The 13039-nt window shown below is 39.4% G+C and overlaps 1 protein-coding gene and 1 non-coding gene across 2 annotated transcripts in view; both read right to left on the bottom strand.

The window, feature by feature from the left end:
• EFCAB3 (EF-hand calcium binding domain 3) overlaps positions 1 to 13039 on the bottom strand; it is a 118211-nt gene that overhangs the window by 30310 nt on the left and 74862 nt on the right. Inside the window, exons 25-27 of the mRNA XM_032265934.1 lie at positions 9929 to 9979; positions 5482 to 5572; positions 994 to 1070 (exon numbers count right to left, since the gene is read on the bottom strand). Of these exons, the coding sequence (XP_032121825.1) occupies positions 994 to 1070; positions 5482 to 5572; positions 9929 to 9979 (219 nt within the window). The remainder of the gene's footprint in view (positions 1 to 993; positions 1071 to 5481; positions 5573 to 9928; positions 9980 to 13039) is intronic.
• LOC116541691 lies at positions 5370 to 5430 on the bottom strand. The gene has a single exon (XR_004264897.1). It is a non-coding gene; the product is annotated as a U7 small nuclear RNA (small nuclear RNA).

The following is a 13039-nucleotide window of genomic DNA, read 5'->3' on the forward strand; positions in this document are numbered from 1 at the left end:
CGTCCTTTCCTTTTTCTCTGGCCTTTGTAGATTCTGTTCTTTCTGCCTGGAACACTCTGTGCTCTTTGCTTGATTTACTCCTATTCATCAATCACCATTCTCTGGGACTCCCCTTCTCCCCTCACAAGACCACAGTAGGAGACTTTCCTTTATGCTCCTATTATATTCCACACTTTTCCTATCATAACTTGTGTTATATTGTAATTTAAATAATATATTCAAAAAATTCATGGCCTTTTTTTTTTTTTTTTTTTTTTGAGATGGAGTCTCACTGTCGCCTAGGCTGGAGTGCAGTGGCACGATTTTGGCTCACTGCAACCTCCGCCTCCCAGGTTCAAGCAATTCTCCCTGCTTCAGTCTCCCAAATAGCTGGGATTACAGGTGTCTTCCACCACGGTCAGCTAAGTTTTGTATTTTTAGTAGAAATGGGGTTTCATCATGTTAGCCAGGATAGTCTCAAACTCTGGATCTCAGGTGATCCATCCTCCTCAGCCTCCCAAAGTGCTGGGATAGGCATGAGCCACTGTGCCTGGCAAGTTCATGGTTTGGACCACGTCTGACTTGTTTTGTTATGTTTCCCATGCCTAGTACATTTTTGGCATTAAATAAATATTTGTTGTTTGGATGAATAAACTTTAGCCAGTGTAGCTCATTTTATCATTATATTTTTTTCTTTGAGAAACCCTAGGACTCTAGCTGTGTTTTTGTTCTTTATTACTTGATTTATGTTTGTTCTTTTTGTTCTTTTTGAATTTATTCTTTTCCACACCTACAAGTTCTTCTTTGAATACAATATTTGACCAGGACTGCCTAAATTCTAGGGAGATGTCCATTTAAAAGCAATTTCCTTCTAGTCCCACAAAAATTTCCTTTCTCTCAAATGATGGTGGTGTAGACAACCCTTGAAATCTCAGATCTTTCTTAGAGAAGAAAGGATCAGACATATTAAGGAGCTGTTTTTTCCGCTTCAGCTTTGAGGATGATTCTCATTACCTGCCATTTGTGAAGCATTTAACTTCTTTTCTGTGTGTTTTAATTGGCATTGAGGAGATCCTGGCAAGCCTTTATCCCTGAAGAAAGATAGGAAAATGTTTAGATTTACTACATATGTGAAACCAGCATATTAGTCCTACTCATCAGTTTTTGCTTAATGGAATGACTGTAGCATCTCAATGTATCCAGTCTATCTGAAGGGACATTTTATTTAGGATAGCCAATAGCTACAGGATGAACAGTGAGAAAATGTTGGCCACTGATATCCACCTCTGCCCTAAACTTGCCCATCACCCCTCCCTTAAAAAATTATAATTTCGGGCCAGCCATGGTGGCTCATACCCGTAATCCTTGCCATGTGGGAGATCAAGGCAAGAGGATCACCTGAGCCCAGGAGTTCAAGACCAGCTTGGGCAACATAGCAAGACCCTGTCTCTACAAAAAATAAAAAAAAAATTAGCCAGCATGGTGGCACAGGCCTGTAGTCCTAGCCACTCAGGAGGCTGAGGTGGGAGGATTGCTTGTGCCTGGAAGGTCGAGGCTGCAGTGAGTCATGACTGCACCACTACTTTCCAGCCTGGGTAACAGAGCAAGACCCCATCTCAAAAAAAAAAAAAAAAATAGCAGTTATGATTTCCCCCATTTTACAAAATAGGAAACCAAAGCTCAGAGCAATTAACTAATTTGTCCCAGGCTATACAGATAGTAAATGGAAGATCTGAGATTCAAACCTAGATTTGTCTGATTCCAAAAATCAAGGCTATATTGCTTTACACTATTCTTGTTGTTAGAAATAGAAGTTGTTTCAATTTTCTTTTCTGGCTCCAACTCTCAGCCTTGAGTTTCAAATTTTAAACCAGTATAAACACTGTTGTGGTGAATACCCTTATAGAGGAACTTTTCCATCTATGATGATTTTACAGTTTTTTTTTTGAGATGGGGTCTTGCACTATTGCCCAGGCTGGAGTGCAGTGGCGTGATCTCAGCTCATTGCAACCTCCACCTCCTGGGTTCAAGTGATTCTCCTGCCTCAGGATCCTGAGTAGCTGGGATTACAGGCGCCTGCTACCATGCCCAGCTAATTTTGTATTTTTAGTAGAGCTGGGGTTTCACAGTGTTAGCCAGGCTGGTCTCGAACTCCCAACCTCAAATGATCCACCTGCCTCAGCCTCCCAAAGTGCTGGGATTACAGATATGAGTCACTGAGCCTGGCCTTACAACTCTTTTTTTTTTCCCCACAACTTTTATAACTATTTTACAAATGTCAAATTGTATTTTTACCAGCATATGTATGTGTGTGTAAGAGAGAGAGAGAAATATAGAGATACTTCTGAAAAGTTTGAAACCCTGGGTGACTTTTCACTTACTCAGGAAAGTAAAATCTGGAAAACGCAGAAACATATTAATACTTTCAAGCTACTTTGTACAGATCTAAAGTAGTTTATTAGTTTAAGAACACAAAAATATGTCATGCAAAACTGGGTTTGCTTATATTAAATAAAATTTAATTACATTTCAGTAAATGTAATTTAACTGCAAAATTTAATAATGACCAACTTTATAAATTTAAAGTGTCTTTAGTTTTGATACTTGTAGAACTAAAAGTTTAAAAAATATGAACTCTCATAGTTTTGTGGCTTTACAAGAAGCAGTTTAAAAAGTAAAACTAGAAGAAATACTAAGCATTGTATTACTAAATTATGGTTGATTAATTTAGTAACCCCTAAAGTACTTATTAGATTCAATTCAGTTTCAAAGAGGGGCCTGGGAGAAAGGGAGGTGACAGTATCAAAACTGTTCTTAACTTCTGAAAGTGGAATTTTATCTAACTTGTCTTATTTTCTCAGCTTTTACTAACATTAACTTCTTCTTCACGTGCTTCCTCTTCTTACCTACTTGAATTTCTTTGCTTTTTCTTTCTCTCACTCTTTCAAGACAAAGCTTCCCTCTGTGGTCCAGGCTGGAGTGCAGTGGTGTGATCGTGGCTCACTGCAGCCTTGACCACCCAGGCTCACCTCAGCTTCCTGAGTAATTAGAACCATAGGTGTATATTACCAGGCCCAGCTAATTTATTTATTTTTTTGAGATGGAGTCTGGCTCTGTTGCCCAGGCTGGAGTGCAGTGGTGCAATCTCGGCTCACTGCAACCTCTGCCAAGCGATTCTCCTGCCTCAGCCTCCCGAGTAGCTGGGACTACAGGCGTATGCCACCACACTAGGCTAATATTTTCTTTTTTCTTTTTTTTGTATTTTTAGTAGGGACCAGGTTTCACCATGTTAGCCAGCATGGTCTTGATCTCTTGACCTGTCCACCTCGGCCTCTTTAAAGGGCTGGGATTACAGGCATGAGCCGCCGTGCCCAGTCTAATTTTTTATTTTTTCTAGAGACGAGGTCTCCTTATGTTGCTTAGGCTGGTCTTGAACTCTCAGGCTCAAGTGTTCCTCCACCCTCTACCTCCCAAAGTGTTGGGATTACAAGTGTGTGCCACTGTGTCCAGCTTGTAATTTCCGAAGCTCAGGTTTGCCCTTACTCAAATAGGTTATTTTATATGTATTGTAAAGATGTTCCTTGATTTATGATGGGGTTACATCCTTATAAACCTATCATGAGTTGAAAATACTGTAAATTGAAAATGCATTTTATTTACCTAACCTACATAGCTTAGCCGAGCCTACCTTAAATGTGCTCAGAACACTTACATTAGCCTACAGAAGGGAAGAATCACCTAGCACAAAGCCTATTTTGTAATAAAGTGTTGAATACCTATATTTTATAATAAAGTGTTGTAATTTATTGACTACTGTACTGAAAGTGAAAAACAGAATGATTGCATGTGTATTTGAAGTAGAGTTTCTACTGGATGCATATTGCTTTTGTACAAGTGAAAAAATGGGGCTCAGTGGCTCACACCTGTAATTCCAGCACTTTGGGAGGCCGAGGCAGGCAGATTATGAGGTCAGGAGTTTGAGACCAGCCTGGCCAACATGGTGAAACCTTGTCTCTACTAAAAGTAAAATAAAAATTAGCTGGGTGTAGTGGCGTGCACCTGTAGTCCCAGATACTCAGGAGGCTGAGGCAGGAGAAATCTCTTGAACCTGAGAGGCAGAGGTTGCAGTGAGCCGAGATTGTGCCACTGTACTCCAGCCTGGGCAACAGAGGGAGACTCTGTCTCAAAAAAAAAACAAAAGCAAAAAACAAAAAATGGTAAGTTGAACCATTAAGTTGGAGACCATCTATATTTCTAAATATAAACAAATTTCTCTTGCATGATATAAAAGATGCAGTAGATGGAGAAATATTATGTTCTCAAGAAGCAAAAGGAAAGTAGAATTCAAGGCAGTGTAAAGTTTTTTTGTTGTTGTTTTTTTGAGACAGGGTCTTGCTCTATTACCCAGGCTGAAGTGCAGTGGTGCAATCTCAGCTCACCCCAACCTCCGCGTCCTGGGCTCAAGCAATCCTCCCACCTCAGACTCCTGAGTAGCTGAGACTACAGGTGGGCACCACCACACCCAGCTAATTTTTGTATCCTTTTTGGTAGAGGCTGGTCTCAAATTCCTGGGCTCAAATGATCCACCCACCTCAGCCTCCCAAAGTACTGGGATTAGATGTGAGCCACCATGCCTGGCCAGGCAATGTAGAGTTCTTATTACCTGTCTTTAAAAAGACACTCTTGGCACAATCTCAAACCTTACCTTGGAAAAAACATTGGAGAAAGACATATTTACAAAGTTTCAAATGACTGAAGAACCTTGCATTTGGAATGAACCCAATCCAGCCTCTCATCTACTGTAGGAATCCCCATTATATGTAGTATTGTCTAGTTTCTGCTTAACTACTTTCAGTGACAAGGAACTCACTTCCTCAGAAGATAGCTTGCATAGTCAGTAACACTAGGAAAGATACACTCAAAATAGAAAGTAAATGTTAGGTGATTGAGAAAAAGCTATTGTTAATGTTACAGGCAAATCTCCCTTCCCAATTTTAGCCCAGAGTCAGTCATGGCTAATTTACCAGCTTTCATTTACTAGCTACATTTGGAATATAGACCCTTTTTCTACACTTTAACTTGCTTATGGGTTTAGGCCTTCTTTAAGATCTTCCAACTTTTTTCTTCTTTAAACTGACACTCAAAATATCTCAAGGTATAACTGATAACTCCTTGAGCCTCTTAGGGTATTCTGTATCCTAACATAATTCTGCTCTTCCAATCAAAAAGGATGTGTATCTTTTTCTTTTCATAAAAAATATTTCTCTTCAATTCCGATGTTTTGTTTTATAACTAAATTTATAAAATAAATATTTAGAGTATTTTAATTGTTTCATCATAATCTTTATGAGTATTTAATATATTAATAATCTTAATAATTATACATTTTTAGGAGCTTCCCAGTAAAGACTGGAAAACCTGCTAGACAAAATTCTAAGAGTGGTAACACTAATAATTCTTTATCATAATATATTTATCACCCTTAATACATTCATTACCTACCTTTTACTGTGGGAGATGGGTACTTTTGTTAAAGGATTCAGCTTAAGTTTTGATTTAATTTCTGAAACTGCCATGTCGCCAGTGACTCGGTCTGGAATTCAGAATATACAATTAAGAAATCAGTTTACAGATTAATTTTTTACATTCTTTTGTAACTTTTCAGCTCAAAGCCTGGAGTTTGAAAAGTCCAGGACCTCAAGGAATGGTAATACATGCAAACTCAAGTTAGAGGTATTCATAAAGTTGGAAGGCAATGTGGAAAGTCCCCTTTGTTGTTCACAGATTTCTAAGCAAAGTTGCTTGTCACTGTTTCCCTTTCAATTAGTGTCACTCTGATCCTATGTAAAAATAAATGCTAAGCGAAATAAACTGGACACAAAAAGACCAATGCTATATGATCGAACTAATATGTATAATCTAAAATAGTCAAACTCATAGAAGCAGAGAGTAGAATGGTGGTTGAGGAAGGAGATATGGGGAGATGTCGGTCAGTGATACAAAGTTTGAAGATGGATTCTGAAGATCTAACAAATAGCATCGTGACCATAGGTAACAATACCATACTGTACACCTGAAATTTGCTAAGAGACTAGATTCTAAGTGTTCTCACTACACACACACACACACACAAATAGTAACTATGTGAAGTGATGGATGTGTTAATTAGACTGGTTGTGGTGATTATTTCACAATGTATACATCTGTTAAATATGTACACATTAAATAATAAAAATGGTGCCATGTGACACAGATAATGAGCATTCTGGAAATATATGGAAAAAGTTATTTAAAGACACTATTTTATTATGAAATCAGTAGAACATTTCAAGTCATAGTTGACAAAGAATAAAATAGTACAGCATTTCTAAAGTATTTGCCTACTTGTTTACATCTTAGATGCCTGCCTGGTAATAAGTAGATTTTCCCAGGGCTTATTTTTGGGAGACCCATCCCTGCCCTGTCACTTCTTGGGAACCAACATTTTTTGTTTGTTGTTGTTTTTAGTTGTGTAAAAAGCCTTTATTTGGAGGGGAGCAGGAATTTAAACAAAGAGGTCAAGTCCCGTGTCATCATCTGACTCTTTGGACACTCCTCCTCATCTTCTCCTCTGCAGCAGCGAGGGTGGAACCAGCAGCAGGAGCTGCAGAGCCTGGGGCAGCAGAGACAGCCACAGCCCCACCGGCAGGTACACTGGCAAGCTTGCCAATACCCTGGGCAATGACGTCTTCGATGCTTTTTCCATTCAGCTCACTGATAACCTTGTTGAGCTGGTCGTCGTCCGCCCAGATGCCTACGTTGTCCAGGATCCTTTTGTCCTTGGCGCTGGGGGAGCGGTCGCCTCCGAGGGCAGCCAGCAGGTGGGAGGCGACGTGGCACATCCGGGCGGCAGCGGCGGTGGCGGCGAGGCCTCCACGCGTGCGACCTCCGCGGAGTCAGGGAGGGAGAGCCCAACTGGTCTTGGTTAACAGTAGGAATGGGGGTGGGATACAACGCAGTTCTGCTACCCTAGACTCCGGAATGAACTCGTTAATCACCGCCGCCTCCCTAGTCCTCCCTTTCCACTCGCATAGTCTGATAAACAGGGCTTATTTATAGACCAGAAGCTAGGGTAGGGCTTCTCCCTTTGTTGCTCTTTTCTTTCCAACTATCTTTTCAAAATGTGGAGTGTATTTGACAGTTCACTGACAAGAAAACTAGGTTGCTGACTTAGGAATAATGGACAATCGAATACTATTCAATCATGAGGAAAAAAAGTCTCTGAATGTTTGGTTAGAATTTGATCCATTTTCCCAGGTCTTCACCTCAGAGCCCAGAAAGCATTTGTTTCTAAACGACTCAATTACAAGTCCTCAAAATCTGAAAACCTACCACAGAGCTGGCAACTCCAGAGAGGCTCAACAATTCAGGCACTTGAAAGATGCTGTGAAATCATCCCATGCCTCAAAATAATCATTACTTTAAAAAAATACCTTCATTTCTCATAGATTATAGATTTTTTTAAAAAAAGACTCGGCATAGAATCCTATAAAATCCTGATATTTACCTACTTTTAAGCCGTGCTACTTACCACTTCTGGGCTTCAGTCAGATCAGGAATCCAATAAAGGGTTTGTTCCATCACATAACTGTGACCTCATTCACTGCTCAGGCTCAGGCCCAGGGAGAGAATGACCCAGGAGCTACTTCCAACCTGACAGCAAGCATGTTTTCAGTGTGGTTCTTTCAGCACCCTTGGTGTATATGAGGGTGTGATTTATAAACTCTGAACATTTTGACACTGTTGGGATTTCAGGGAAGGGGAATTATTTTTGTTTCAATTTCTATATTAATATATTTTCATGTTAATGTCTTCATCAGGCCGGGAGTGGTGGCTCAAGTTTGTAATCCCAGCACTTTGGGAGGCTGAGGCAGGCAGATCATCTGAAGTCAGGAGTTCAAGACCAGTCTGGCCAACATGATGAAACCCTGTCTCTACTGAAAATACAAAAATTAGCTGTGCATGTTGGCCCACTCCTGTAACCCCAGCTACTCGGGGGGCTGTGGCAGGAGAATCGTTTGAATTCGGGAGGCAGAGGTTGAAGTGAGCTGAGATTGCGCCACTGCACTCCAGCCTGGGTGACAGACTCTGTCTCAAAAAAAAAAAAAAGTCTTCATCAGTCAATTGAAAGATGTTCAATTAAAACATTTTACTCCGCTGCTTTCACTGCATGGTGATTATGAATCATTTCATTAATTGTTTAAGCCTAGAAAGAGAGGCAAAAAAACTCTCATAGGCTTGTAGTCTTTGGTATTATTGGGAAAAGTGATTTCAAAAGAGCAATTACAGAAAAGATTGTTTTAAGTAGAAACCAAGGTATTTATGATCTGATGTGTCTCATAGCATTGTAAATTCTCTAGCACAGGAGTTAGGAGTGTCTTTAGTCTATCATGGCTAAGCACAGATATCTCTGGCACCCAAGGCTTAGCAAGTTATGTAGTTAGACCCGTAAAAATGCTTCAGTTTTCACTTAGTGGCAGCAATTCTAGAGGTTTCCTATTCCCCCAGAGTGGGAATAGGAAACCTCTAAAATTGTTCATTATGAGCACAATTTGACTTTAACCTAGTATTTTTAAACTTAGTACACTGCCTCCCATTCTGGCCAGGAACACACAGGGAAAGAAAGGTAAGGCTTAATTTATAAATTAATTCAACAATTATTTATCAAGAGCCTACTATATTAAAAGCTACCTTGATTTTTTTTTTTTTTTTTTGAGGTGAGGTCTCACTCACTATGTTGCCCAGGGTTGAGTGCAGTAGCAGGATCATGGTTCACTGCAGCCGCAACCTCCTGGGCTCAAGTGATTCTTCCACCCCAGCCTCCCCAGTAGCTGGCACTACAAGGTGCAGGCCACCATGCCCAACTAATTTTTTGTATTTTTGGTAGAGATGGGGTTTCACTATGTTGCCCAGGCTGGCCTCGAAATCCTGGCCCCCACCTATCTCCTTGGCCTCCCAAAGTGCTGGGATTACAGGCAGGAGCTACTGTGCCCAGCCCTATTGTGTTACAGCATTCTTTATATATTTTGGAGACTAGATCCTTATCAATTATATCATTTACAAATATTTTTTCCTATTTTGTGAGTTTTTTTACTTTATTGATAATGTCCTTTCAACTACAGAAGTTAGACCTGGAATTTTAAATGTCCTTTTGTTGGTCCTGGAATTTTAAAGCTGAAAGATAATAGATCATCAACCAAATTCAGCCCACCGCATTTTTTGAAAGAGACAAGTTCTTGCTCTGTCGCTCAGGCTGAAGCGCGGTGGTGCAGTGATGGCTCATGCAACCTCCAATTCCTGGGCTCAAGCAATCCTCCCACTCAGCTTCCCGAATAGCTAGGACTAGAGTAGGCAAGTGCCAACACCTCTGATTAATTTTAAAATTTTTGTAGAGAAGGGGTCTCGCTGAGTTGCCAGGCTGGACTCATACTCCTGGCTTCAAGAGATCTTCCTGCCTTGATCTTCCTAGGCCTCCCAAGGCTCTAGGATTACAGGTGTGAGTCAGTGCTCCAGATCCTCACCCATTTTATTTTACTGCTAAGGACACTAAGGCCCAATTAACTGAATTAATTTCTTTAATGGCAGAGTCAGAAACACCTGCTTTGTAAATTACACTGTGATACCAGGTAGGTTACAGTGTTCTTAGAGGTTTAAAAAATCACAAATGGAGCATTAGAAAAGAATATAAATATGTGAGAATCACATGTGATTCAGTGTGGTGTGGACCTTAAGGCACAGGAACTTAGAAAGACAGTTGGAGAGATAATGGTATTCATTCACCTTATGGACAAGTAGATGGAGGATGGAAACTGACAAGACAATTAGGGAAAGTAACTATGGGATTAAAAGATGTAAGTCAAAGTATTAATCCCCATCTTTACAATGGCTTCACATCAGGTTTCATACTCACCTTTAATGTCGTTTGCAGTTTTCAACTTAGGTAGAGTCGCCATTCCTTTTGCTTAAAGACAAGATTAAGAATCAAAATTACATAAATTTCTGATGTTATGGAAAGTAGAATAGGAGGGCATGCTTTGTCTTATTTTTTTTCCCCAAGTGAGTGAAAAAATTAAGAAAGTGTCAAAGATATATGGGATATCCATCTTCATTCATATTGTTTCTTTTGGTGCCTTAATGTATTGCACTCCAAAAGCAAAAACTGAAAAGCACTATAGTGTCAGCATTGAAATCAAGACTATTCATTTATCATCTTTCAGGATGTAAAGAAGTAAAATGACTTTGAAAATCTGTTGATTCAGGAGGAAGATGATCTCCTACCCCCCTTTTTTTTTTTTTTTTTTTTTTGAGAAAGCGTCTTACTCTGTTGCCCAGGCTAGAGTGCAGTTGGTGTGATTCAGCTCACTGCAACCTCTGCCTCCTGGGTTCATGCGATTCTTCTGCCTCAGCTTCCAGAGTAGCTGGGACTACAGGCGTGTGCCACCACACCTGCTAATTTTTTTGTATTTTTAGTAGAGATGGGGTTTCACCATGTTGGCCAGGCTGGCCTTGAACTCCTGACCTCATGATCCGCCCGCCTTGGCCTCCCAAAGTGCTGGGATTACAGGCATAAGCCACTGCACCCAGCCTCTCTTATCCATTTCATTTTCATTAATGCTTTGTTTAGGAAGGTATTGACTAATTAGTTACCTTTTAATGATATAGATATTTCTTTCTAGTGAATTATCCTATGAAATATCTGGGTATAATATATATCATAATTAACTCACTGCAAAATCTTCCTTTACCCCACCCCTTTCCATGGCCAGAACAACAAGCAAACAAAACCCTAATAGTACAGATTTAACTCTTTTTCTTTTCTTTCCTCTAAAAATGTGGGGTAGTTTTGTTTTCTAAGCATGAGGAGATTAATTCTCAGAAGAAAAGTGTGGATATAATAACTCAGTTTCCTATACTTGGTTTGGTTTTGCCTGGCCAGATAAACCAATAATGTATTATTTTAATATCAAGAAAGGTCCGTGGCAGATTATGAAAACATGGAAACATGGAAAATGTTTGGCGATACCTTTAGGTTATAGAGGCTATATAAGGTAATATGCAATGCAGAAAGCAGTACATACAAAGAAGAAATATTTTTCCTATGGGAAAAGGATTAACTCCAATATAAAACACATGTTTTCTTAATTAATAAAAATTAAAATTTTCTTAATTCTGTAGAATTAAGAAAATCTATACCTGTGAAGCACCTTTTCTTTCTCTGCCTCTGATCTGTCTCACTCTCTCTCCCTATTGCTTGGCTCTTCTCTCTTCCTGGATATTAATTTGCAAGAGGCACCCTATGCCATTCTTAGATACTGCATGTGGCAACATTCTGGTTGAGAATGTGACTTAGAAGATGACAAGAAACAGACTTTATTTTTATACAGTAACTTTTTTTTCCCCTACATGTATGTTAGATTTTCTCTGTGCCCCTAGTAAGTACAGTTTTAGAAATTCTCATGTGGAACCTTACAACCCAAGTGCCTCTGAAGGCCAGAGTGGAGCTCTGAATGTTCACCACCAAATAACAGAAATTTTAACAGGCCTTGAAGTTGTTAATATATGATTGTTATTTTTATGTTATCATTCTTAGGTAGCTGAAATTCACCTTTATTCTTTAGAAAGTAGAAATGAATGATACTTGATTATGACAGCAAAAAAAAAAAAAAAAAGAAAAGAAAAAGAAAGAAATGGTGAAATGGAAATTGGAGAAAAAGACATTTAAGTGTGAAAAATGCCATTGCCCTTATGTCTATGTCTAATTATCTGAAATTGGGATGTGAAGACTTAAATCATAATAGTATATTTGAAGGCAAATGTGTCAAGATGGCATTAAGAAATAAAATTTGTTCTTTAATATACATGTATAAAACTTTTTTTTCTTTTTTGAGATGGAGACTTGCTTTGTTGCCCAGGCTGGAGTGCAGTGGCATTATCTCAGCTCACTACAATCTCCGCCTCCCAGGTTTAAGTGATTCTTTTGCCTCAACCTCCTAAGTAGGTGGGACCACAGGTGCGTGCCTCCATGCCCAACCAATTTTTGTATTTTTAGTAGAGATGGGTTTTCACCATGTTGGCCAGGATGGTCTCGAACTTTTGACCTTGTGATCCACCCACCTCGGCCTGCCAAAATGCTGGGATTACAGGCGTGAGCCAGTGCGCTCAGCCAAAAAAACTTTATAAGTGAAAATGGAGTATTACTGTGTGAATCTTTGAAATAGAAACCAGTATTTGAAACTTCTAAAAATATGAAACATACTTTAAAACGTCTAAATTTTCTTTAAGGCACTGTAGACTTCACATAATAAAATATATTGCAGTGGCAGCAGGTGGATTGGGGTTTATGAAGTGAAGAAAGCATGTGGGTGAGCTGGGTAGCCATGTGAAATGTATATGTTTGATAAAGAGACTGGAAGAAAAAGAAAGAATAACATTAGAAAAACAAGGGGAAGCTGGAGCAAAAGCGAAAATATATTTTTAGAGACAGGGAGAAGATAACAAAAGAGGAAAAAAGAAGTGGAAGAGGAGAAAGAAGAATAGAAAAGTAAGCAAAGAGATCTGTAGTGTGCCTTCATGGCTTTATTACACATAGCTAACAGCCAGTTCTGATATGGATGACTCGCCTGTGTACCTGGGGTTGTTAGTTTAACAGAACTGTTTGTTCTGAGTTGCCCAGATAGGAGGGATTATCTTAATAATGACCTTGATACAGCCTCTTTGGTTAGTGAAACTTCAATTATCTTTTTTTTTCCCCCTTCCCTCCCTGAAACTTCGATTATCTAAAAGCAGGAGACTAGAATCTCTATCAGATTTCCCAGATCAGAGGTAAAAATTAACTTTTGTGAGAGTGGGAACCTTGCTTTATCTCTTGTTAATTGCTAAACTTTCTTGAACAGTGTCTGGGTGCTCAAAGATACTTATTGATGAACACAGAACTTATACATGGTCATGGGAGGTGGTTTCCAGTATCTCCAGTTAGCAGCATGATTTTAAATGCTGGGGATAAAAACCACCAAGTGAACAT

The sequence above is a fragment of the Sapajus apella genome, unplaced genomic scaffold (genome assembly GCF_009761245.1).
Source record: "Sapajus apella isolate SASKATOON/1434 unplaced genomic scaffold, GSC_monkey_1.0 scaffold153, whole genome shotgun sequence".
In the NCBI taxonomy this organism is placed as follows: Eukaryota; Metazoa; Chordata; class Mammalia; order Primates; family Cebidae; genus Sapajus; species Sapajus apella.